Source organism: Protopterus annectens, chromosome 8.part0, assembly GCF_019279795.1.
Source record: "Protopterus annectens isolate FY-2018-M chromosome 8.part0, PAN1.0, whole genome shotgun sequence".
In the NCBI taxonomy this organism is placed as follows: domain Eukaryota; kingdom Metazoa; phylum Chordata; order Ceratodontiformes; family Protopteridae; genus Protopterus; species Protopterus annectens.
Window position 1 is genome coordinate 1,140,534,597 of NC_056741.1, and position 27,921 is coordinate 1,140,562,517.

A 27,921-nucleotide genomic window follows, 5' to 3' on the forward strand; every position below is an offset into this window, starting at 1 on the left:
TCCCCTTTCTGGATCAGGACAGCTGGATGTGCTCCATAGATCTTCAGGATGTGTACTACTATATCAAAATGGACAGATGCTCCAGGAGATTTGTTCACTTCTGGGTAGGGGCCAGTCATTGTCAGTTTAGAGCTCTGCCCTTTGGTCTCACCACAACCCCCAGGGTGTTCACCACATGTATGGCAGTAGTCACGGCTCACCTGAGACATCAAGGATTCCAGGTGTTTCCCTATCTAGACGACTGGCTCCTAACTGCTACCACCAGGCATCAACTCTTAGAGGCACGGGATTATACAATATCAACCTGCACCCAACTAGGCATTACAGTAAATTTCAAAAAATCTGCTTTGTTGCCCTGTCAATCTGTTACATATATAGGAGCAGAATTAAAAACAAAACAGATGTTTGCAAGGTTACCTCAGGAAAGAGTTTTCTCTATTCGTCAGCAAGTGTCATTTCTAATGCAGAACAGAAAGTTCCAAGTTAGACATGTCCTGCAAGTTCTAGGTTCCATTCTAGGCTCCATGGCAGCTGCCATTCTTCTTGTACCATTAGCGCATTACCACATGAGAGTCCTTCAGTGGCTTCTCTTCATGCAGTGGTCCTTCCAGGAACTACCCATGTCTCACATGATCCTGATTACAGAAACATGCAAAAGACACCTTTCTTGGTGGATGGTCTCCCCACTGGTGACTCAGGGCAGATCTTTCATTCAGCCTTCGGTAGCCACAGTGACCACGGACGCCTCCCTGATAGGGTGGGGGGGAGTATTATCTAGGAAGGACAGTCCAATGCATGTGGCAACCTCACGAGTACCATCTGCATATCAATGTCCTAGAGATGAGAGCGGTGCTCCTAGCGTTGCAAGCTCTTCAAGCCTCTCTTCCTTCCAGGATTATTATAGGTTCATAGGTAGGTACTAGGCTATTGGCCCTAGGGCCTGTACAAGCCTAGCCAAAAAGGTACTCTAGCTTTCACCACCCAAGAAAATTATTTTCCTGTGCCCCTGTCGAGCAGAACCACAGAAGTGATCCCCGAGGTGAATTTCCTATTACCCATCTAATCATCAAGCTTTTTCTTGAAGAGTGCTAATGAAGATCTCTGTTGGACATAGATAGGTAGTCTGTTCCAGAGTATGGGAAGTCTCTAGGACAAACATCTATCAGCATGTTCTGTTTATTGTGGTGACAAGGTTTAGGTCCCTAGAGCGTGTAGCTCGGAGTGATTGGGATTTCTTTAAGTGGAGCATGTCCAACAGCTCTGGGTTTGACATAGCTTTGTATGTTAGGCAGAGATCGCCTCTGAGTAGGCGATATGCGACGGAGTAAAGCTGGAGTTTTTTGAGACGGTCTGCGTAAGGCATCTGTTTGAGGCCAATAATCCTCTTTGTGAGGTATTTTTGTGGCCTTTCCAGTTGTTGTAGATGTCTTGTGAGGTACATACCAAAAGGGGCATTGTACTCTATAATGGGTCTAATGAGTGATGAGTAGAGGGGAACAATGACCTCTTTTTTTCTGGATGAGAAACCTTTTGTGATGAGGTGTGCCACGTAGAAGGATTTCCTGACCACTGTGGCGATGTGATTATCAAAGGAGAGACTACTGTCCACCAGTGTCCCAAGGTCTCATCATATTTTCCGTGTTAAGTAGACTACCGCCTATGTGGTAGTTCGTGGGTGAGTTTTTACCAAAGGGGATGACAATGCACCTTTTGGCATTGAGCTCGAGACCATGTCTTTGACACCAGGCGTCTGTCTCAGTGAGGCCCTTTTGTAGGATGTCCACATCGATAGGAGTTTTGATTATGGCTCCTAGTTTGCAGTCATCTGCGAATTTAGTTAGCCAAAGACCTTCTATGTTAGCCCGTACTTCAGAGAAGTAGATACCAAGCAGGAGAGGACCCAGAATTGAACCCTGTGGTACTCTACTTGTCACTGGTCTGAAGTCTGATTTGGAGTCTGCTACTTTCACAGTGTGGGTTCTGTCAGTAAGCTAGTTGGCAACCCATCTAGTGACATAGGGATTTCTACCTAGTTTAGTGAGTTTATCTATAATTCCAAAGTTGGGGATGATGTTGAACGCTTTGGGAGATCTAGATAGACTGTGTGAACCACCTTACCCTCATCTATGGCTTTAGTGACTACTTCAAAGAAGTCTTTCAGGTTTAGGAGACATGATCTGCCTTTTACAAACCCAAACTGTTTAGAAAGATGTCCTTCAAGAATGCAACTGCAGTCATAACATGTGGGTTGTCCTGCCTCAGGCAGCCCTCGGTCGGCCGGATTCCAAAGTCTGGGTCCGACGTCGGCTGATGTCGCATTTCTCTCCGACGTCAGAGCGGCTGGAGTATATAAGAATCAGCCAACACCATTTTCTTCAGTCTTTCTTGCCGCGCGGTGCCCGAAGCAGAAGCAGTTCGCAAGTGCCGGTCGGTCAGCTCCTGTATTCTACGATACCGAAGTCATCAAAAAAGCTAAGTACCCCGTTGGGGACCTTTTCTTGCCTCGGCCGATGTCAGAAATTACTGAAAAAGTTAACAATTGTCTTTTTTGTGGTAAACAAATACCTCATAAGGATTTCCACTCTTACTGCCTCTCTTTCCTGGGCCCAGACCACTACGTCTCGGCCTGTGTAGCCTGTGCTCGCTTCAACAAGCGCACTCTCAGGCGCCGGGCGGAGTTCGCTGAAGATTTTTTCGGCGATAAATTTGCTTACACCATGCCGTTGGATCTTCCGACATCGCAAACTCCCAAAAAGCGAAAAGACCGGGACCGACATCCTCGGCCCGCGTCTACTACCGACTCCACGCCAAAACCTAGCGCGAGTGCTCCGGTTCCTTCTGAGACGGTCTCTCCACCGCTCCGAACCGAAGACACCGCATTACCGACGACTCCGATTCCAGACATTACTCCGACGCCAGTTATAGATTTTCCTCCGGATACCGAAACCAAGGAAATGCCCGAGACCATTGCTGTAGACAAGGTCACTCCTGCACGTGGAGCTGCCAGGCCTCCTATGGCCATGTCTATTAAGGCCTACACTAGGGCTAAGGCAGCCAGCAAAACTAAGCATATTACTTCCAAATCCTTACCTCAGCCGACTGAGACACAAATTATGTCCATGGCTGCTGATTTAATTTCCATGATTAGAGGTTCACAGGCCCATCCTGAGAGAGCATCCCAGCCTCCTCCTGATAAAAGGCCCCGGGTTGAACCCTCTGTCCCTTCAGATGAAGACTCTGAGGGCTCTGTCCACTCTGATGGCCAGGAAGAGCTCTTCCAGACCTGTGAGGACTCGGATGCAGAAGATTCCATACCTTCGGCCTCCCCTCCTGAGGATATTTCTTTTGGGGAAGTTCTGCACACCATGAGGGAACATTTCAAGTGGCAGGGTCAGGAATATTCTGATTCTCGGAAACGCCTTAGGACTTTCCTTAAGAAGCCTCAGCACAGGCCCTTAGCTATTCCTCCTGTACTTGATGTTCTGGATGATTTGTATTCTGATTCTAGTGCTACCCCTGATTCTCTTCCTCCTGCTCCAGCCAAGCCAGACAGGTATTACAGGGTCCCAGAAACTCATTCCCATTTATTCAGGGCCCATACTGCTGATTTGGAAACTGTTTCACAGGGGCCTAAAGGAGTTTCAGCCTCCACCACCAAAAATCCTTTGCCCTCCAACAGGGAAGCAAGGTCATTAGAGAGATGGGGTAAAAAGGTTTACACATCCACTACCTTATCCATGAGAGCTTTAAATTGCCTTTTTCATATGTTCCAATATCAGGATTATCTCTTAGAAGATTTACAAAAAACATTAGCTTCTCCTGATCCTTTAGACAGGAAGACTTTGCAGGAAGCTGTACATAACACTCAGCAAGTAAGCAATCACTTCCTGCAGTGTGGATATGATGCACTGGAAGCTTCATGTAGGGCAGCTATGACAGGGGCAGTGATGCGTTGGCATGCTTGGTTAAAAGATCAACCTCTACCAGATCATGTAAAAGCAAAACTTCTGCATGCACCTTTGGAAAAGAACAAGCTTTTTGGTGCAAATGCTAAGGAAGTGTTAAAGACCATCGAAGAAAAAGCAAAATCAGTTCAAACTGTGAAGGATTTCCTCCAGGTTCAACCCCCCAGATTCAGTAGGAATTGGCCTTCAAAAAACTGGTCCTTTCCTAATCCAGAAAAGTTCCAAAGGGGTAAGAACAGACGTGGCCGAGGAAGAGGCCAATACAGAGGCCCTTACAGGGGACGACAATGGCAGCCAGGAAACCAAAGAAGTGACACAGGGGTTTCACCTGCCCAACAACCACAAACTCAATGACTTTCCTCTACTACCGCCTACCAGGGAACAACTAGAAGCTCCCTTGGAAAATTATCTCTGTTTGCAAAAAACTGGCACAGACTGACAAAGGACAAATGGATTTTGGACATTATAGACCGAGGGTACAGGTTTCATTTTCATACCTTACCAAGAAAGCAAGGCATGCCAAATCTACCACAACATCAAAGGGCAGAGGCTATCAAGCAAATCACTCTGCTGACTCGAATGAAAGCAATAGAAAGAGTTCCACAAAAAGAACAAGAGCAGGGGTTTTACTCAAGACTGTTCCTTGTTCCAAGAAAAGAATCTCAATGGAGACCAATACTGGACTTGTCCGCATTAGACACCTTTCTCATAGTACCAGAGTTCAAAATGCTGACTCTACAGCAACTTCTTCCCATGCTGGGCAAGGAGTCGTGGCTGATTACTCTGGATCTCAAGGAGGCATACCTGCATGTCCCTATCAGACACAGCTGCAGAAGATACCTCAGATTTCTTGCAGGGCCAGAGCATTATCAATTCTCAGCATTGCCATTTGGCTTATCTACTGCGCCCAGAGTGTTTACAAAATGCCTGGCTTCAGTAATTGCTCATTGCAGGCTCCAGGGTATACAAATCTACCCGTACCTGGACGACTGCCTTATACAAGCGGACGACAAACTGATGTTGACAAAAAACCTGGATTATGTCATACGATTACTTCAAGCTCTGGGATACACAGTCAACTTCCAAAAGTCAAGACTGCAGCCATCCCAGCAAATAATCTTCTTAGGAGCCAAACTAGACACAGCCTCTCAGATGGCTTACCTGACAGAAGACAAGCAAGAGAAGTTAACTCAATGCTTCAAAGGTTTAGCAAAACTCACCCAGATGACTGCAAGGAGATTCCTACAGGCCCTGGGTTACATGGCATCCTGCATTCTACTGGTTCCATTAGCAAAACTACACATGAGAAAGCTTCAGTGGTACCTAAAAGCATTTGGTCTCAACACAGCAACAACTTGGAGACAATCATACCACTCATTCCATGCCTACAAAAGGAATTCCTATGGTGGGCCTCGGTGAGCCAGGAAAACACAGGTATGTCATTCAAAAAACCACAGATAACACACACCATGACTACAGACGCCTCAGACCTTGGATGGGGGCACATGGAAGGCAGGTGTATACAAGGACAATGGTCTCCAAAGGAAACACATCTGCATATAAACCAAAAGGAGATGCTGGCAGTAATGCATGCTATCGAGGCTTTTCAAAACCAACTCCAGCAAGGCCACTTACTGATACGGACAGACAACACCACGGTGATGTGGTACATAAACAAGCAGGGGGGCACCCACTCTTACCCCCTTTGCAGACTGACAATGCAGCTTTGGGAGAAATCACTGAGTCTAAACATCCAGTTACAATCCCAGTTTGTTCCAGGAAAAGACAATGTGTTGGCGGACAGCCTAAGCAGGAATTTCACAGATCCACACGAGTGGAGGTTACATCCGAAGGCCTTCAGACAACTCGCTTCGACATGGGGCAAGCCAGAAGTGGACCTATTTGCCTCTCACCTCAATCATCTTCTACCAAAATTTTGCACAAGGACATACCATCCAAAGGCTTGGAAAATAGATGCCCTTTCATTCAACTGGAACTCCCTAGCAATCTATGCATTTCCACCTCTGCCACTGATGACCTCAGTATTACTAAAGATCAAAGCAGAGAAGCCCAAGGGAATCATAATAGCTCCGGATTGGCCAAGACAACACTGGTACCCACTCCTACGGAGCATATGCCACACCAGGAGGTGGGCCCTCCCTCAGTGGCCTCTACTGTTGACTCAACACAATTTCGAAACACTGCATCCAAACCTTCAGACACTGCAGCTAACAGCCTGGGAGATCCCATAAATAACTTCAGCTTATCCCTCTCCAAGGAAGTTCAGCGGATACTAATAGAGGCTCGAAGACCATCCACCAGAAAGGTCTACTTAGCAAAGTGGAAAAGATTCAGCAATTGGAATACCAGCAAAGGACATGATGCATCATTACTGAACATCCCACTTATCTTGGAATATTTGGCAGATATGTTACAGAGCGGCCTCTCATATTCTTCAATAAAGATACATGCATCTGCTATTTCAGCTAGATACAACACTGATCCTCCTGTTTTCTCTCACCCCTTACTAAGACAATTCCTCAGGGGAATCAAGAATATTAAGCCACCGAGAAAGGCCCCAGTGCCAGCCTGGGACCTCAATTTTGTCTTAGAAAAACTGACTCTACCTCCTTTTGAGCCAGCAGCTTCAGTTGACTTGCAATTTCTCTCATGGAAAACAGCCTTCCTGTTGGCAATTACCTCAGCAAGAAGGGTTTCAGAGCTACAGGCCCTAATGGCAATACCACCCTTTATTATTTTCCACAGAGACAGGGTTTCATTAAGGACCAACCCTACCTTTATGCCAAAGGTGGTATCTAGGGTTTCTCTAAATCAAGCCATTCATTTGCCTGCTTTCTTCCCCAATCCTGGGAATAAGGGGGAAAGACTTTTGCATACCTTGGACATTCATAGACAACTTCGATACTACCTGGACAGAACCAAGGCCAGTAGGAAGTCTGAACAACTTTTCGTAGCTTACACCCCTGCAGTCCAAGGAAAAGCAATTTCAAAACAGACTATTTCTAAATGGATTGGACATTGCATCAGATTCTGTTATTCCTTTCATGGAAAGACTGTTCCAGCCTATGTCAGACCACATTCCACCAGAGCTACAGCCACCTCTACAGCATTTTTAAGAGGGGTGCCTACAAAAGACATTCTAGAAGCTGCTACATGGAGCTCCGTGCATACATTCTCAAAACACTACAATCTCCCTCTATATTCCAGATCCAGAGCAGGCTTTGCTTCGGCAGTCCTGCAGGGTTTGATTGCCACACCATCTATTTCCTAGAGCATACCTCCTCCCCCAGCTAAGCTATGGTATTCTACCCACATGTTATGACTGCAGTTGCATTCTTGAAGGACATAGTACAGTTTTGTACCTACCATAAATGTAGATGTCCGATAGACATGCAACTGCAGTCGGGTTTTCCCTCCCTCCATACCCCTCTATGCTTAGGGTCCACTCCTATCCCCCTTACTCTTAGCTGGGGATATCTGTTATGGTGTATTTGTTTTATTGCTCATGTATTTGTTTGGAATCCTGTTTTTGTCTTCCAATTTGATTACAGCCTTCCTTGGAGGGCACCTGGCATCTGGGGCAAGAAACACTGAAGAAAATGGCGTCGGCTGATTCTTATATACTCCAGCCACTCTGACGTCGGAGAGAAATGCGACATCAGCCGACGTCGGACCCAGACTTTGTAATCCGGCCAACCGAGGGCTGCCTGAGGCAGGACAACCCACATGTTATGACTGCAGTTGCATGTCTATCGGACATCTACATTTATGGTAGGTACAAAACTGTACTTTTAGAGCTCTCCAGTGTCTTTGTTTATGAGTTCCATGATGATACGATCCATAGCCTTGCAGACCAGGCTCGTCAGGCTAAAGGGGCGGTAGTTCCCAGGGTATGTTGTGCCCCCCCCCCCTTTGTGGAGTGGGATAACTGTTGTGGTGCGTCATTCAATGGGCACAAAGCCTGAGGTGAGGCTATGATTGAATATGGTACTTAGGTGCGTTGCCATTTCATTCTGTAGTTCATGTAGAAGGCAGCCTGGGATGTTGTCAGGTCCCATGGATGCTGTGTTCTTGGCTTTGGAGAGTGAAGTGTTTACCTGTGCAGCTGTGATTACAGGAACTTTGCATTCTTCCGGTATAAAGATAGGCCCTTTAGGGGGTGAGAGGGGGTGGTAAAGTTAGCACTGAACCTATCTGCCAGGATGTTGGCAATATCAGTTGGTTCTGTATATTTAGTGTTGTGCTGTAATTCAGAGCAGATCTGAGTGTTGCCATTGAGATTCTTGACATAGCTATAGAATGCTTTGTGGTTATCTTTAGAATAAGTGGCAATTTTGTTTTCATAACTAGCTTTGGAGGATTTTATGAGGGATCTCAGCTTCTTACTGAGGCTGACCAGGGAGTTCCTCCAATCGTGGGATTTTACTCTTTTTTTGCAACAGTTTCTTTCTTCTGTTGTAGAGTTTGTTTATGGCAGACCACCACCAGATTGGCTTCCTTTTTTTGGGGGGATAGCATCTTGGTTCTGTTAGGGATAGCACGATCCATGCACTCATGTAAGTGCTTATAAAGTGCATTTGTTTAGGATTCAGCAGTCGTACCTCTATTGTCCATCTGCATGGGTGTCGTGAAGTTTGCCACTTCTGTCTTAGGAAGCATTAAGTTGGCTTTGGAGAAATTTTTTACGGTAGTTTTCCTAATGGGGGGTGGGAGCGGGATGTGGATATCTAGGGTGATTAGCTTGTGGTCAGATCTGACCGAGGAGCTGACCTCTGGTGTGGAACACCAGTCACCCATGTTGGTGATGACCAGGTCTAGGGTATTGCTGCCCCAGGCGGGGGTGTGGATAAGTTGATCCAAGGTGTTGGAGTTAATGATTTCCAGAAAATGTTGAGTTGGTACATGAGTAGTTTTCCCAGTTAATGGTAGGGTAGTTGAAATCACCCATTATTAGAGTGTTGGGTTGTACCTTAATATTTTCCAGTGTATCAAGAAAAGAGGAATGGGAATCCTGGGGCATGGTGGGGGGTCTTGTAGCGATCCAAACAGACGACATGTCAGTTGTACATCAACAAGCAGGGTGGGACCAGGTCCTACTCCTTGTGTCGAGAAGCCCTCAGGCTATGGCAATGGGAGATTTCCTACCAACATTTTCTGACAGCAATGCACATCCCTGGGAAATCCAACGTAATAGCAGACAGGCTCAGCAGGACTATCCTCATGCCTCACGAATGGTCTCTGAATCAGGAAGTTGTGGACCTTATCTTCCGCAAATGGGGCCAGCCTTGCTGTGATCTATTTGCCACCCCCCCTCAATCGCAAATGCAGCAGCTACTTCTCCCTGCTTCCTCCTCCAGGTCAAACTCCCAGGGATGCTCTAGTCCACGATTGGCCTCAGGGACTCCTTTATGCATTTCCCCCTTTTCCCCTAATTCCAAGACTCATACAGAAAGCAAAATTGTTAGGTTTCAAAATGATCCTCATTGCCCCTTATTGGCCTCAACAGATATGGTTTCCGTTCCTGCACCTTCACGACCAGCCTTGTGTTCTGGACCCAGTGCCAGATCTGTTGATTCATCAGTCAGGCGGGGTTACACCAATCCCTTCAGACTTAGAAGCTCACAGCTTGGTTTCTCCACTTCCTACCTTAGCCAGGCTTCCAAGTATCTCCCCAGCAATTCGCGATATTATTGTATCCTCCCATAAGTCAACTACGAGAAAGACTTATGCTAGCAAATGGAAAAGATTTTCTTACTGGGCAGAATCTAGAAACTTAGACCCCTTTTCTGCCCCAGTCCATCAAATTCTAGAATTTCTAGCAGAGCTTTTTCAGTCAGGTGCGGCTGCTGCTACCGTCAGGGTACAACTGGCAGCCATATCTAATTTTCATACTGGAATTTTTAATTCTAGCTTAATGTCTCATAAGCTCTGCAAAGCCTTCATGAGAGGAACATCTCTTCTTAGACCCCCAGTGAGGGATCCACCTCCTCCATGGGATCTCACTTTAGTTTTGACTTCTTTGATTCTGCCTCCTTTGAACCAGCAGCTTCTTGTCCCTTAAAATTTCTTTCTTGGAAAACACTCTTTCTGGTTGCTTTTACCTCAGCTAGACGTGTTTCAGAACTCCAAGCACTCTGTGTTCATCTTCCATATATGGTGTTTCACAAAGATAAAGTTTCTCTGAGAACCAACCCATCCTTTATACCAAAAGTCTGTTCAGAAAATTTAAATCAATCCATCAATCTCCCAGTCTTCTTTCCCAATTATAGCAACAAGGCAGAATATGGTCTTCACCAACTGGATGTGCATAGACAATTACATTTTTACCTCCATAGGACCAAAGAGCTAAGAAAGTCAGACCAATTAATTTTCTCCTATGCTCACAATAAGCAAGGCCTTCCAGTTTCTAAGGTGACCTTATCCAAATGGTTATCTGACACCATTGCCTTTATTTATCAGTTAAGGCATAAACATCTACCAGCAAAACCGAAAGGTCATTCTACTAGAGCATTAGCCACGTCTGTAGCCTTTCAGTCTAAATTGCCCATAGACTCAATTTATGCAGCTGCCACGTGGGCAAGCCCTCATACCTTTATCTCTCATTACAAAGTGGAAGTGATCTCCCAGAGCAGGGCTTCCTTTGGTTCCAGTGTTCTGAAGAGTTTGTTCCAATGAGCCACCCGGGGTCTTTAGGTGCTAGGAATGCTGTCCCAAACAGCAAGAACGAAGGCGAGATGGGACAACTTAACATAAAGAAGTTATGTACCTAACATAATGTTTCATGTTAGTTGTCCTTCATCTCGCTTTCCTTCTTGTGTCCCCCCCCCTCCTTCCCCCTTCCTGGAGGATTGAGAGGAGTTCAGTATGGTTTCACTGGCTGATTTCCTTTTTCTTGTTTCACATGCCAGGTAATTTTATGACAGTTTACTCTGATCTGTTATTTTGGTAAATCAGTTTTAGGTGACTGCGCACACTAGACATATAAAGTAACCAATCACAAACGAGATCTGGGTAGCTGACGCTGGGCATTCTGGGATAAGGGTTACCTTCGAGCCAGTAAATAGCTCTCGAGCTATAGAAGTAGGCCGAGTCGGAGCCGAACCCAAACACATTTGGCAAGGCAAGATGAAGGACAACTAACATGGAACGTTATGGTGGGTACATAACTTCTTTTTACTGCTTAACATTCTGCAATTGCACCTCTTATTGTTCAGGAAGATTTCCCCCTATTCTGCAATACTTTAACATTTGTCAGTCCCTCTAAGTAATTCCATATCTCTGTCTTTTATTTCCACCCTAATCTATAATTTTATCCCACTCTCTGGCTGTATTTCCAGAAGAAATTTCCGTCTTCTCTAATAACTTCTGAATAATTTCCACTACCCATTCCTTAAATTCCTTTTTTTTCAACTGATAGGTCAGAAAGTGGCTCTCATTTTTATTTCATTACCTTGCGTTTTTATTTTAGTTATTATTGGCACATGATCTGAAATAGTTATTGTATATGTATCAAAATTTTCAATTAAATGCACATGTTCCTGTGAAGTGTAAGTATTGTCTAGCCTACCCCAGTTTTTGTATTTTGGGGATTAATATGTAAATTCAGTCATAGGTTTGTAGATTCATAGACTAGTACTAGACTAACTACTCTTATGACCCATTTTAAGACTAGCCATTTACCCCATGTGAAAAACCATTCACCTTGTGTCTATAAGTTAAACATCTTAATCATTGTGCCAACCTCTCGCCACAAAAATTTGTCAGCCGAGCCAGGCAGGAATCAGACTTGCAGTCTTCTGATCTGTAGTCAGGTGCATTATCCATTGTGGAACTGGACTCTGAACTCCTAGTACTGAATTCACATCTTCCATGCCAAATATTTTCATAAATTTCTTCAAAATCTACCCTTTTGTTATATTTCCTTTCTGTGCCTCCCAGACAGGTCTTCCCTGCTGCAAATCAAGATCCAGTCCCCACCTAAAAGTAATATTACCTCCTGCAAACTAATTATTTATCCTAGAGTTTTCTTAAGCTCCATTATAGCAGTTTTAGGTAGAATAGAAATACAGCAAGTGTAACCCTCTTCCCTTGAGTAGCCCCTTATTACTACATATGTACCATTATCATCATTTTTATCCTCTTCTATCACTATTGGAGCGCCTCTTGCAATTAATATAAGTACTCCTGTTTTCCTGTGTCCCAGGTATTTTGGTGAATAACCATCCTGAAAACCTTTCTGTATAAAATTCGCATGTTCATTTCTTTCCAAATGTGTCTCCTGTAGCATAATTATTTGCACTCTACATTTTAATATAGTTCACTACTCTCCTTTATGTATACATCTGTGAGACCATTAACTTTTAAAGATATCGAAAAGGTCATTGTTATTATTCACACCTTTTATTTGTAACTGCTTTAAGTATCTAGTTCCAACTTTTGTGTTACATGCACACACTGTTTGACAGGTTGACCTTTTATACAGTTGTTTCTTGTCATATCCAGTTGAGCTCATGTCACATCTTACAAAACTTGTTTATTGAAAGCCCTCAAACAAAAACAATGCACCCCAAAAACCTATTAAGTTAATATTAGCACACAAAACTATGCACATCTTCAAATATTGAAGTTTTACCTTACTAACAGTAACAATTGTCCCAAACTGATAGCCACCGTTACAGGCTTGGTTTAACTTAAATGGAAGGTTATCCATGCTAAGAAGCATGGTACAACCTGTGCTTCTACTAGATTCTGTCTGGTTTTGTCTCATCTTGTTTGCTGTCCCAGAATGTGAAGACACTGGAATGCTTTCAGGGAACATTATCTCCTAACTATTAAAAGAAATAAGTGTTCTGTTTTTATTGTTCCTTATCATATTGTCCCCATGGAGACACGAGAACCATGTACAGAATTGCTTCTACAAGTATATATGTATTTGCTAGAAGATAACTTTATTATATCCAATGTTCATTATTTTTTTGCTTTCTCTTAAAACTTGATGGATACAGCCAAGAGCCTTAATCCAGTCATTCCTGTATAGAATAATGAGAAAAATCATACTTTTTTCTTGTATCATTGTGTTTTGAATAGCTCTTTTCTTTGTTGCATTGCGGTGGCTACGTTTCTTAAAAGTAACAAGAAAGAAAGAAAAGAAGGAAAAAAAATCAGGGGCACTTGTTTACATTAGTAGCACCATTACACTTGTAAATAACTGAGAAAATTTACTTTCTAGTTGCAGCTTTCATGCACTGTACAAATATTACTGTTAAGAACAAGTTTGTTTTACTTAACTCTTTCTTTCCTCTTCCCCTCTCCTAAGTGTTCCTCTAAATGTTAATGACATGAAGTAGGGCATATGCTTTAGAGTCCCCTACAAATTTACCAAAGTCCAATATTTCCAGGTTTTCTTGTTATGTTTCACAAATATAATTAATGCTTTATAATCCCACATTATTTTGTCATTTGCAAAGTTGCTGGTTTTATTCTTGTTTATCACCATCTCCCAGTTACAGTCTCTGCTTCCTATCCAACATACTCATTCGTTTTAGTCAACTCTTGTGCTTTTTTCTGTCTCTAAAGCATTTTATGTTGAAGCACTGGAAAAGGTTTCACTGGCACAGTCTCTCCATGGTCTTTATTACCAGAAGAACAAGAAGCAGAATCTCATTCAGTTTTACAGCTCACTTTTCGTTGGACAAACTTTTGTATTTCCTCCTTAGCATGTTCTGCATCAGAAAATGATTTTGTCCTTCCAGGAAAGATACCTGGATTATACAGCAGTTTGAATCGCATGTCTGCTTCTCGACATTCCTTGATTAGTGGAATACATTTGCTCCTCTTCTGTCTGGTGTACATTAAGTAATCATTTTCTACAAACACAGTATTGTCTCCCACTTTTAGTACTTTGTTGTTCTGTCACGGTTTTGTCAGAATCAACTCCTCGTGCTGGTAAGATTGCATTTTTACTATTAAAGATCTAGGTTGTTTTCTCATGGCCAGGTTCGGCGCATACACATGATGTGCCTTTTCAATTAACAGCTTCTGCTGTGGAATAGAAGTCCAGTTGCTTATTTGTGTTTTCATATAATTAATACAGTCCGTTCCTTCCAGCTTGTCTGGTACAGTAGAAAATCTCAGGTTTTCGCTCCATGCTCTGTCCTCTAATTCTAATATTTTTTGAAATGTCCCTTCTTGAGCGGTCTCATGTTGACCCAGCCCTTTCTTCATTTTGACATCCGATTTTTGTAGTTTTATCATGTCATCTGAATGTTTCTTTCAAGCTTCTTCCATTTTATCCAGCCTTTTGTTGTTTGAGTTGATATACTCCATCAATGTTTTTTAATCATCTGAGTACATTTGACTTATTTTTTTCTTATAGGTTACTGGAAGTAGTGTCTTGCACCAAAGCTGCAGCTTGCACTGCCTTTTGCTGAACAGCTGCAGAATTCTTTCCAGTCAGTATCCCCCCCCCCCTTTCAGGTTCTTTGAATTTCTTTTTTGCTGGGATCCAGGCAGTGAGCTTAATAGCCAGTTACTGAATTTTACCAAAAAAAAAAGAGTTCACTTGGCTCTCTTCTGAGTTTTGTTACTCAAACTGCAGCCATCTAGGAAGTCCCTTTTCTTGTCTGGAGTCCTTGAGCAGAATTTTGCCAACAGATTAACTGGAGGCAAGTAGATGTATTTGAAGTGGTGTTCACAGCTGGATCAGTTCTTGGAAGACTCCTTGATTCTTTTAAAATTTGAGGGTCTAATTTGGTTCTGCATCTCTGCCATGTAGCTTTACTCTGATTATATGTAAGATGCCTGTAGAGTGAGATTGTGATGTGAAGGTATACCCCATGGGTAGTCTGCATAGGAGGCAAGATCTTGGTCCCTCTTGCTTATGTACCATATAATTGTGCCTACTGCAGATGGCCTTTTAGAACTTGAAAATGTTAAGGAGGCCAGAGATTGAGAATAATTGGAGCATTTATAAGATTTAACATCTCTTACATTGACATGTTTTGATGCGTCATTTTTGTTTCAAAGACCTATTGACATTGCTTCCCAAGCAGTCTGAGGCTTGTCTTGTGACTGACTGTGCTGAAGCAGGAAGAGAGGAGACCTAGATTCTGAGAAATCTCCCATTTCACAAATACCAGAACTGGAATCTGAAGTGTCCAGGGATGTTGATGCTAAGACCATAGAGATTTCAGGTACCACTGGATTTTTGGCATAAGGAGTGTTGAAAGAAGCGTGAGTATCATTGATGCCATAACACCCAGATTCCTAAGGAATTCCCTTCCTGAGAAGGTTATCCTAAGAGGAAAAACTGTGGAATAGATTTAAATACCAATCTATTCTTCCTGTGGAAGAAAAGCTCTTTGAATGGAGGTGTCCAGGAGACACTCCAGGAAAGTAATCTTGTAAGGAGGAGTCTGGCAAGATTTCTGCAAGTCCTGTTGGAATCCCAGTATGTGTAGGACCCATACCCAACTGAGAAATTCCTGACACTTTGAAAGTTTCTGCAAAGATAAACAAGTCAACTAAATATGGAAAAAAATGTCAATGCCTTGCAGCCTGCAGTAGGCTATCACAGGAGCCGGATACTATGAATACCCTTGGACCAGTAGATAGTCTAAAGGGTAATTCAGAGAACTGATAATGTGGTCCAGACACAGCCTTAAAGGTCTGAAATTGGGATTTATAGGAATGTGATGACATGTATCTCTTGTGTCTAAGGTCACTAGAAAACTGAAATGGGGAGTAAGGGTTAACAGGTTATGAAGAGACTGCATTTTGAACTTTGGTTCTCTCACAAACTGATTCAGAAAGGAATGAACTGGTCTCCAAGAGTCATCTTTAACAGGAATTCCCCTAATTGAGGAGGAAGGGCAGTTTGCCACTCCCTGAGCAGTTATATGCTGAATGACAGGAAAGAAACTAAGAGTCTGGTTTGTAGCTGGGGTAAGGAGGAATCCCCTGAAAAGGAGGGAGGGTCTCCCACTTCTGTCTGTAGCCTTGATGGATTACTTTCAGAACACATCTATTTGAAACCATCTTGTTACCAAAGACAGAAATGGAGGTTCAGACTGGAAGGATTAAGGGGCTGGCTGGATGCAATTGGTGAGGGACATTCCTCATATAGTCATTCAGACTTATAAGATTGACCTTTGTTCTGGGGGTGGGAGTTCCAGCTCCCTTTTTTGAAAGCTCCCTGCCATTGCTTTTTAAAAGTCTGCTTGCTAGCAGTTTGTTGAGATTGTTCTTCTTTTTAAAGAAAGCAGTTTGGGGTGCATTGATTCCCTTGGTCAACGTGGAAAGGAGGTCTGAAAAATCTGAGAGATCCCTTGAATCACCTGCCCTTTCTCATCATACTTAATGACCTTTGCAGCAGAAGATCCAAAAGCTAATTATCTTTCCAAGGGATTCAAAATTTCATTCTTTTCACATGCTGGGAGGTTTAAAGAAATCAGCCAGGGAAAGCTCCTCAACAGTTTCTGTGACTTCAGGCTGGAGGTGGCGTGAACAGAGTCATAAACACATTTCAGACAATGAGTGGTCACTTGAGACACAGAAAAGGTCAAGTTACATAAAGTAGACTTCTCCTCACAAGAGGAATATGATACCAAAGTATTTCTCTTATTCTCATAAGTGGCAAGCATAATTTTCAACATATGAACTTGACAGTTGAGAATTCTAAACAGACTTGTTGCAGAAGAATACCCCCCCCCCCCCCATCTTATCAAAAGCCTTCCCATGCTTGTCAGAATGAGAGGGGTTAGTATTAACCAAATATTTAACAGCAGCTGGCTTCCCTAATGCAGTGACTACTAAGAATAGATCTGTAATGATCTAGAAACTTAAATGATTGAGACACTTTGCATAATCTTTGCAGAGTGTGTTTTTATGGGTATCAGACTGGCTGTTGGGGAACTTGTAGGCTGTGACAAAAACATCCTCCAAAATAGACAGAACAGGAGGAATTTAGTAGTAGGTTCTGAAAATTCCAGTCATAGTAAATCAAAATACTTTTGAGGGACTGACAAGCATCACTGTTTCCCATTGAAATGGCTGATTCATTCTGAAATAGTTTGAGAAAGATATAGATTCAAAGGTACAGGCTGAGGCCACACCCTCCTCAGAATCTGAATCAGAAATGTATGGGGACAACACAGTTTGTGCATTCAGAATAATTTTGAGGTTCAAACTCTTGAATCTCTTCAGAAAATAAAGTATTCCTGTTTCTTTTATCATAACCAGTCATATGAGAGAGTCAAGAAGCCTGCATTAAACCCTGAGCTAAGCCCAATAAATTACTCCTTTCTAGTTGACCAAGACAGGAGAAAATATATTTGTTTGTTTCCTTTTTGACAGGAGTTTCTAAAGAAACAGACCTGCTTTTTCCAGAAAAACCTCCCCAGGGATGGACACAGCTTTCTGGCTAGACAGAGTGGCATTCTCTGCCCCTACTCCCAGGATCGACAAGAGTGGCTCTCCCTTGCTCACCAAGAGTACACCCAACAGCCTTGGGGGACATATTCAACTCCCAGTCCTTGGTCAGCAGGACCTAAGAAAAAGGAGTGGTCTGAGGAACCAACTTTGGCCACAGCAGAGTAACCCTTGTGGCTGAGGCACTTAGTCTGTTGTAGTTGGAAAAGCTGCTTAACAGTTTTCCTTTTTTTTTTTCTTTTGCGACTGGAAGGTCAGATTGAGGAACTGGTAGATTGTTCCATGGTTAAGTCAGAAAAGGTGCCTGATTCCTGAAGGAGTCTGGCAACAGTCTGTAAAACAGATAAGTTGTTAAAAAAAAAAAAAAAAAAAAAGTTAAAACCTCACTTTTAAACACAGTTAAAAGCTCTTTAAACATAGTTTGAACAGCTTTTTACTTTAGTAGTAAAAAGTTGTTTAAACTACCATATGAACCTAATGTTCCAATTTAAAAGTGTACAAAAGTCAAGGGGCAGTCATTAAAAGCACTTTCTCCTAGTGTAAGTTAAATTTTACAGAAAAAATAGGTTTTCTTAAATAGTAAAGTAGAGATACCCACCCCTCACCCTACCCTTATATTGGAACTTACTCTGCCCAGAAATGGTATTGTCAGCCAGCAGTCGTTTCTCAAATGCCCACAGAGGAGCAATCTGTTTGGTGGCAGGAAAACTGTTACGCAAGAGTCTAGCCAGGTATACTGTTTTGAGTACATTTTTTTCCTGAGCATCTTATGAACATGCTTTTTGTTATGTCTACAGCTGTCTAAATGAGTGCCTTTAACAACAGGTCGAATATTGCTAATCTAAAAACAATATTTTAATAGTTTTTGAGGGAAGAGCTGAAAATGGTAGATTTATTAAGTGCTTGGGAGCAGCATTTTAGAGATGTGTCCATTTTTAAGGTATAGGTGTCCAAGGGAGGTGTCACTTAGAGCTTGAGTACAAAATGGAATTTGTTAGAGCTCGAGTACAAAATGGACATTACTACTTCCCTGCTTTGAAGGGCTTGGTGCCCAAACTTGACTTTAGTCAGCTCAGCCTGAGCTGACTGGGTGCATGGAAGGTGCCCTGAAAGTTTTTATATCCTTAGTGGAGTATAACCCGTATAGTTTAAGCTACTGCAGCTGCAATCCTGATGCAGAACATATTTGGATTACCCTCCTTAACCACAAAAGTAAGTTGTGCAAACATGTCATCGGATCTACAAGGAGAGTCTCGGGTTCCTGCTAATCAGTCATGGTTCAGCATTTTCTCAGAAGTTTGTGCTGAGAAGAAAGCACATGGTCATTGCAAGCAAACACTGACACCACACATTGACTGCCTAATCCTCTTCACCCAGCCATTTCGCCCACAGTTACTAGTGTGCACATTTCCTGCAAATTGAAGCATAATAATGAAGACTTGAAATTGACAGTACTACCAAGTAATACACATGCAGATACTTGCCAGTCATGACTGGCTGGAAGAGGACTTCTGAGCACAGGGAGGAGTGATAGGTTTAGGGACCCACCATGGAGCTTCCCTTGGTAGATCAACTTCATATGGTAATAAACTGATGCAGTTAAGAACATACCCTTTGCGATAAATATCAAGGACCCTCAAGAGTGGGTCAGCAACTGGGCTGATTCCAAAGCAGTAACTCTACCATGGTGCAGATAATCAGGAGACAGCCGGTATAGCTGGAAGACCAGTAATCAGAAGGCAAAGTCCTTAAGTACAGTTCAGCAGTAGAGATCTTGATCTTCTGCAAACATAGCTGAAACAATGTTTAGAGGTGTGAACTGAGGAGGAATTGGCCAAAGCAAAGATGTCAACAAGGCGCAAAGCAGCCATGCCACTGGTGCAAAGCATTTTCAAAAAGATATTGGTCCAATTGAAACAGGCAACTCAGATGACACAACATCACAGCAAAAAGAAAGCTGTTTGATCTCTCTAAACTTGTACATCTGCTTCAAGCAGCCAGTGAGCTGACAGTAATGACTCTCCCCCTCTGGTTTCTAGCCCATCAAAGAAAACTGAGATGAATGGATTAGTTAAAAGACAGTTCAGTATCCACTTTGATGCTTATGCAAGTTCAGATAAGGTTTCCTAATATGGATGGGACTGCAGATGTTCATCGTGCATACAGCTGCAGTCATTACAGATGGGTTATCCTGCCGTCAGGCGGGTCCTCGGTCGACCGAATTCCAAAGTGTAGGTCCGGCGTCGGTTCACGTCGCTTCTTCCCTGACGTCAGTGCGGCAGGGGTATAAAAGAGGCAGCCGACGCCATTTTCTTCAGTTTTTCTTGCCCCAGATGTCAGGTGCCCCCAGAAGGAAGGCAAAACATAATGTTATGCAAACATGCAATATAGATAAATCAAAAAACAGTAGTTGCAAGCAAATACACCATAAAAGAATACCCCAAAAAGGTTGTATGATAAAGGTGTTTGTCATAAGGCCTGTCCTAAGAGGGGACAGGGGGGGGGGGTAACCTGGACTGCAGCTGTATGAGCACTCGAACATCTACATTTATGGTAGGTACAAAACTGTACTATGTTCATCGTGCATACAGCTGCAGTCATTACAGATGGGTAGAATCCCAAAGCTAAGTAAGGGTGGCAGGCACTAAGTGGAACTAGGAGGAGCGAGGATACCCTGCAGGACTGCTGTGGCATGCTGAAATGAGCTTAGAGACCTATCTGCTTCCAGTGGATTGAGACACTTGGCTAACTGTTCTGGTGACAGGAAGAGAAGTTGACATATTTACTTGCTGTTCTGCTGTAGGGCATTCCTTTGGCAATTCTGTTGGATTCATGTTTCAGCTGGAACCTTTATGCTATAAATAGCCGGTTTTTGTATGGTAATACTTTAAAATCTGAGATCCAGACCACTTACAGATATTTGAGCAACACCTAAGATAAAAGGAAGGAGAAAGATTCTGCTATCAAGCCCTTTTCTTTCATCTGCATACTATTAAGCCTGAAGTGACGTTCGGGGACTTCTCAGACTAAATCAGATTAAAAGCCTGCTGTTCCTGGTGAGAAGAGCAGTCACTATCTTTGTGCTGCTTTGCTGTATTCCATTCCTGTGGTTTTCTGTATTCTGGCAGATTACTGTTTCAGCAGGAGTTTCAAAGCTGTAAATGAAAGCCTTTTATGCAGTCTGGCACTCTAGTCTGCTGAGACATGATCCACTGCAATAACTTGTGAAGCACACGGGACAGAAAGAAGAAATTCTGATGAATACTTTAAAACATTTATGTTCAGATTAGTTGTGCAGACTGCAGCACCGTGGCACTAGCAGCCCTGTACTGTAGCCCTTCTAGATATAATTTTGATATTTTCTCTGTTCGGTACTAGTAAAGAATTTTCCACATCAGGAAAATTACACTAAAAATCACATCATCAATTCACAGCCTGTTAGATGTCACCTTCCATTTTCTCAAAGGAACATTTAAGGTTTTTAAAAGTATTTACTGAACTACTCATAAATACTTGATCATTTTGTAGTTAGACCATTTCGTATACATGTGTGTATGTGTAACTTTCGTTGTCATGACATGCTTACCTATGGGCAATTTAGAGAAATGCCAACTGAGCTACAGAATGTCTTATGTGAAGTGGAAAGTAGCTAGACTGCGTATCAACCCATCTGAACATGAGGACATGTAGACTCCACACACAGCACCCTTCAAAAGTAAACCAAACTGGAGAACCACATGCTGTAGCAGCAGTGCTAGCCATTGTATTGGTGTGCCACCTCATAAGAGAAAAGATCTGCACTATAAACACTGCAAGAAGGGACTGTCTGTGGTAGTCAAACTGTATACTTTGTTAGGTCTGATGACCTTTTTGACAAAATTCAAAGGGACAAGAGAGAGAGTAGTCTATCCTGCAGCAATGGTAATGTATACATAGTACAACACCATATCTGTTTGAATAGGTCCACCTTTGTTTAAATATAAGGACTGAGGTTGAAAGGACTTGGGCAGCATGGCACTTAAACATTCCCTGGCTCCCCCATCAACTGCAACGCCTTACTAAACCAAATCTCCATAATTCTGGCATAGCATGCTAAGGGGGAACATAGTAAACATCTCGCCAGGCATCCATGTAAACATTCTCCACCTTGAGACAGTCAGAAAGCAAGCAAGGTGTGTTGACAAAAATGGACCTACTTTTCCTTTGTCTAGCTTCAAGTAAGTACATTACTTTCATATTTGGAATCAGGAAGTCCGTCCTTAATCATCAGGACAGTGATGACTGCAGTAGCTGAAAAAGACTAAGACCTGCAGATCACATCCAGCATGTTTTGTCTTCAAAAGTTTTTTTGTGTGACTCACAAAGTTGCGGCAGAAATGTCAGTTACAGATGCATTCCCCAAAAGATCCTTAGAAATAACTACTAACGAAGTAAAAAGGACTTTTGGTATGTGAGGCAAAGGTTTATTGTGCCTTTCATTACAAAGCTTATTTCAGCTAGATAGCCACCTGGTGGGGTGAATTTTAGAGACTTAAGCTCACAATTTATTGCTTGAGAAGGACACATGGTACAACCAAGTAAGAACTAACCATAATACTATACGTTTGAGTAGATTACCGTTGCAGTACTTTTGACTAGAGGGACTTCTGGCGCAAAGTCCCCGGACACCTGTCCCATCTTCTAGATCTTAGAAATCTTCCCTTTGCTATAGCAGATGTCCTTCCTGGACAATCAGGATGCTCCCACTGCAGTGCTGAGTGGATACTTGTGCCATCTTAGAGCTTTCCTACCCAATGACCCAGCAAAGCTATGTGAATGGCTCTGGAAGGCCAAAGGAAGCAGTAGGGTTGGGAGGGTGGCCTAATGGTTAAGGTGTTTGCCTTACAAACACAAGGTGGAGGGTTTGAGTCTCACAAGGGATAATTGGCTAGGCTTAAAATGGCTCGCAAGGGCAGTTAGCTTAGTACTAATCTATGAACCTATAAAAAAAAGCCCTTGCCCACTCATGAGGGAGAGTAGGAAGAACAAGGGCTTAACTGATACTCAAACTGGACCAAAGCCATAGTTTCGGGGAAGGGGAGAGGGAGAACTATGGATAAGGTACTTCCACCCAACTCCATGATCCCCCCAGGTAAAGGAATGGACAGCAATGCAGGGGATGGTAGGAAAGTTATTGTATTCCAAAGTGATTTACTTGATAGTCTATTACAATTATACTAGCTTCTTTGTTTAGATCATTGTTGCATCAGTCTTGACTAATGAGATGATTCCTAGAACTTCAGTTGGCCTGAGAGGAAGGAATAGCTGGATTGTACAATGCCCTGTAGTATGGCTTTTGCAAAGCATGCCCTTGCCTGAAAAACAGTGCCTAATCAGTAGAGGTTTGAAAATGTATGCACAGATGTCTGGGTGACTGCCTCCAAAATGGCTTGAGTGCTGCCACTTTATACTTTGAGCTTTAACAGTACCTTCCAGCTTTTTTCCCAGGAAGAATAGCAGAAATGTAAACACTGCTGGTGGCTTTAGTTTTCTTGGCCACAGTGCATCCCATTTTGCTTTGGACCTTCTAGTTTCTTTAGATGTAGGCAAACTGTATTTCAGTTGCCTGTGAACATGCAGGGAGTGTAGAATTGTTCCCTCTTATTTTGTGGGCCAAGGGTAAAAAACAGAATTGAACAGAGTGATTCAGGACACATTCCTTCAATACTTTGAGTATGATGAATGGATTAGTTGTCAGGTTTACCCTCGTCTCCGTGGAAGATTAGAAAAGCTTGCTTTACATGTTGTACTGCCCTTCTGATCTTTTTGTTGGAGAGGTGGTCATTATGGGTCTCTTTGGAGGCAAGTCTTGCTTTTTTTTTTGGGGGGGGGGTGACCATCCCTGCTTTCTTCCAGGACATGAGAAAGGGAGAGTTGTGTGTTGGTCTTAATCGGTTCTAGTGATGCTTATGCCCTGACCTGGTCCATGTCCCATCTTTTGCTCAAGAGTGTAGTTGATGCCCTTCCCACCTTCTAGATGTTCAGTGGTTAATGTGGATTGCTGGCCTTCAGGTGTTTTGGGAACCTTCCCAAGGCTTAGTCATGTGCCCCATCCTTTTTATGTTTTTCTGGATAATGTCCGTCTCCTTTGGGATGCAAGGCTTTAGCCCCTTTTATCTTCTAGGTCCTGACATTTTAATGCCTGGCTTCTACTGGAGGAGCTGTGGACTTCTAGGATACATTTATCTTCAGCTCATGTAGGAGGGATTCTCTGAATGGATAGGGTGGCGCATTGTACCCCCATAGTTATTTTCTGCAGATGTCAGAAAGTTTCTGGAACACCCACTGGAGCACATCTTTTCCACTGCAGGGCCACAAGATGGCCTGTTCTTGATCCTTAGTAGATGGTAAGGTTGAAGCTCAGCTCTGGCTGCTCTTGCTTACCCTCTCTTAGGAAGGCTACTTTCTTTTTCTGTGGATGTCCTTCTTCAGTGGTGTTTAAACTGTTACGGGCTTGCAGGTTTGTGACTGGGCCCTTGGAGAAGGAATGCATAAGTTCACCAGTGGAGAATGCCCTTCTTAGATCTTCTCCTCCTGTTTCTGTTAGTGTCACAGCTTTCTGGCCCTTCAGGGGATTCACCAGGGGGAGGGGGGCTGGTGTTAGATAAGACGGATTTTCTTGCGGTATCAATTGATCTACATAGAGGATGGAGTGTGTTGGGTGAGAAGTCCCATCCCAACATCTCTTTGAGGATGGGCAGTATTTCCATCTGGCCTTGGTGTTTGATTTCCCTGTAAATTGGATAGGTTTATACCTGCACCTTTTTTTAGTGATAGTGATGCAAAGTCTTCATTGTTGTTGATTTACAGGTGGTTGCTTGCTAGTGGTAACGGTGCACACTGGAAAGAACCTGAAGCAAGTGCATTTTTGTGGGTCAGTTGTCACTAAATGCATAGTCTTTGGCATGCCTGTGCCCAAACACAAGAGCTTCCAGAAATTAATGCTGTTGAATGCTGACTGATGTAGAGGGTAGACCTTAACCTTAGAATCCATCAAGGAGGAATGGTAAGACTATAGTTACTATTTACTGTCTGCAGTACTTGTCAAGGCAGATTAAGTTGAGTCTAGCTCACCCATGTCACAAATTATATCCCTTGTATTGCTGTTCCTTATTTTAAATGTTCTGCTTTTTTTTTCTGTCCTTTTAGGTAACTATGCAGTTGAACTTGTAAATGACAGTCTTTATGATTGGAATGTGACAATTTTAAAGTAAGTCTGTATATAGTTATACTCAAATTGTACTAAATGTGTCATAATGTGGTTATGCAGGAAGTATAAAATGAATGTATCACTGAATTGTGGGGGGGGGTCTAACCGGCTTAAGGTAACAGAATCGTGGCATTCTCCAGTCCACATTGTTAAACTGTTGCATTGATTTGTATGTTTTTAGTCTTGCAAGAATCTGCTAAAACTGAATTTGCTGGATTGGGGTATTCTGATGTTACTGGATCTAAATTCAGCATATTCATACTTAAACTTTAGGTAGAGATAATTAATGAATTAAGAATGGTACTTTACTGAAAGATCAGCACAAAGGAGCAAGTTGTAAGCTGCAAAATCTAGTCTCTCATCTAACGTCCCCGTCATGTTTGAATTTGTTGGTCATTAAGGCAGTGGAGTTTTAAAGTCATGGGCAGTGCAGTGGTGCAGCGGTTAATCTTTTCTCCTCACAGCAAGAGGTTCTCTAGTTTGATTCTCGGTTGTGGTGCCTTCTGTGTGGAGTCTGCATGTCCTCCCCATGTTTGTGTGGGTTTCTTCCGAGTGTTTTGTCCCACATTTCAAGACGTGCGAGAGTTTTAAAGTCATGTACAAGACTGCGGTATCACCTTCAAATATATTGCAGCTACTCCAGATAAGTTCTAGTAGTGTTAGTGGATTAGTGAAATCCAGTACCTTAAAGGAGAGCAGTGGTACTTAGGGAGCATTATGACAGCTGCGGTGATTTTGTAATCGGGTTATACTAATAAAATTACATAGGTTCATAGGATGTGATACTAGGCTGTTGGCCCAGAGGCCCTTATAAGACTAGCCATGAATTTCTCCCATGTTCCCACAAAGTCAGCACCTGTTTCCCCAGTCCAGCAATGACACGGGTGAGATCATAGGGATGTATTTTCTGTTTCTCATCCAGTTGTCCAGGTTCCTATTAAATAGGGCTAGTGAGGTACTCTGTTTGACATGATGCGGGAGTCTCTTCCACAGATGGGGGAGTCTTTGGGATACACATCTATCCTGCCAACAAATTCTATTAATGTCACAGACCAGGTTGAGGCCTTGTATGTGGGTTGTGCAAGTAGAGTTTGACTAACGGATATGTAGCAACTCCATCAAGGCTGGGTCTGAGATGGCCTTGTATGCCAGACACTGGTCACCTCTGAGCAGTCTGTACGAGACTGAGTAGGGGGACAGGGCTTTAGTCCTGTCTGTATAGGATAGGTGTTTGAGACCTTGGAATTTCTTGGTCAGGAACCTCTGTGGTCTCTCCAGCTACTCCATGTGCTTGGCAAGGTACATGCCAAAGGGGGCACTGTACTCGATAATGGGTCTGATAAGGGAGGAGTACGGGGATGTTATGACCTCCTTGTTCCTGGTTGAAATGCCCTTAAGAGGTGGGCCATGTAGAAAGCCTTCTGTACAACAGAGGCAACGTGGTGGTCAAAAGACAGGTTGCTATCAACCTGGATGCCCAAGTCCCTCATGACTGATTGCATGCTTAGTATGTTATTAATCTGACAGTTAGTGGGGACACCATTTTCTCCAGCAGGGATAATGATGCATTTCTTGGTACTCAGTTTGAGGCCATGCTTTTTGCATCAGTCATTAGTTTGGATAATGCCCTCTCGGAGGATGTTCACATCACTAGAGGAATTTAAGACAGCACCCAGTTTGTAATCATCTGCAGACCTGGTCAGCCACAGACCACTGGTTTTGGCTTGCACCTCAGAAAAATGTATCCCAAACAGTAGAGGCCTCAAGACTGATCCTTGGAGTATGCTGCTTGTTATGGGTCTACTACTAGAGGTGGCTTCCCCTATTTTGACTGAGTGGGTTCTATCAGTGAGCCAGTTAGCGTCCCATCTGGTTAACATACGGGTTGATGCCTAGCTGGGAGAGTTTATCTGTTATGTCAAAGTGGGGAATAGTGTTAAAGGCTTTGGCTAATTCAAGGTAAGTGGTGTGCACCGTGACTGTTTTGAAGATGTCAACCAAGTTTAACAGGCATGATCTCCCTTTGACAAAACCAGACTGTGTGGGGTCAAGCGTTTGTAGGTGCCAGTGTCCTTTTTATAAGGTCCATAATAATGCATTCCATGGCCTTGCAGATAATGCTAGTAAGGCTGATGGTCTTGTCATTGCCTGGACCCATGGATGCTCCACTTTTGTGTAGAAGGATGACAGTGTCTGCCCTATATTTAGCTGGAACAGAGCCAGTGCTCAGGCTTTGGTTGAATAGAGTGCCTAATGGTGCTAAGAGCTCATGCCTAGGTTCATGTAGGTTGGAGTCAGGGAATGTTGTCTGGTCCATTGGAGGCTGTGTTTTTTGCCTTTGTAGAGAGCATTAAACACCTGCTCCATAGTGATTGGGGGGGGGGGGGTAGAGAAGCATCTGTTTAACGCTTGCAGACAGTGAGGTAGTGTTACATAGTTATTTGCTGCAAGAAACTGCACACTGCAAAACTACCTTCTGCTCAAATATGTTAATATATGTCTAGACAAATTGTACAGTGCCGAAATAGGATGTCTATAATTGGGCTAATCTCGACTAATTACAGTTCATCACATTTTTCTCAAAAGCTCTCATATTCGAGGCATGTGCCCTGTGACAGTGCATGCTTTGATGTAATTTAACAAACGTGAAGCAAGTCGGCAAGGGAGAGAAGTATCTGAATAAACGGTCTCTGTTTAGCGCTTTTGTTCTTTTAATGCAATTCACAAGAACTTAACTTGGCTGTTGTGAGTGCCATTAAAAGAATAGAAGCACTAAACAGAGATGTTTTATTATTTACATATCTCCCTTGTTGACTTAACATTTCATGTTTTTTGCTTTTGTTTACGTTGAATTTCCAGTCTTTTGGGTTTGCCGTGTAATTTGTGGACTACATAAACAAGCCTATCCCTAGAACTTGCTACTTTTGCCATTCACACAGCTTGAAGCATACTTGGTGCACACCTTTGGAAGTTACCATGTTTGATGCCCAGAAGTAAATGTATTAAGTGTCTGCATGGTCATAGCAGCTGGGATTAGCTCTGGCATTGCTTGTACTGGCTGTGGGAGGCACAGGACATAAAGCCTTGCCACAAATGCCAGTATTTCATCCCTGTCACCCAAGATGGAGGGAGAAATTTCTTGCTGATGTCTCTTAGGAGGGTGGTGGTGGTGGTTGAAAGCTCTTTAGTCAGGAGATTGGCAGAAGAATTCATTGCACATTCCTTGCTTCCAGGCAGAACACTGTCCCAGGAACCAAG

At 43.0% G+C, this 27,921-nt stretch overlaps 1 protein-coding gene across 2 annotated transcripts in view; it reads left to right on the plus strand.

The window, feature by feature from the left end:
* The window catches only part of UBE2Q1 (ubiquitin conjugating enzyme E2 Q1), a 1,535,148-nt gene that overhangs the window by 844,211 nt on the left and 663,016 nt on the right, over nt 1-27,921 (plus strand). For both annotated transcript variants that reach the window (XM_044080652.1, XM_044080653.1), the window contains exon 6: nt 24,603-24,663. In XM_044080652.1, coding sequence (XP_043936587.1) covers nt 24,603-24,663 — 61 coding nt within the window. The remainder of the gene's footprint in view (nt 1-24,602; nt 24,664-27,921) is intronic.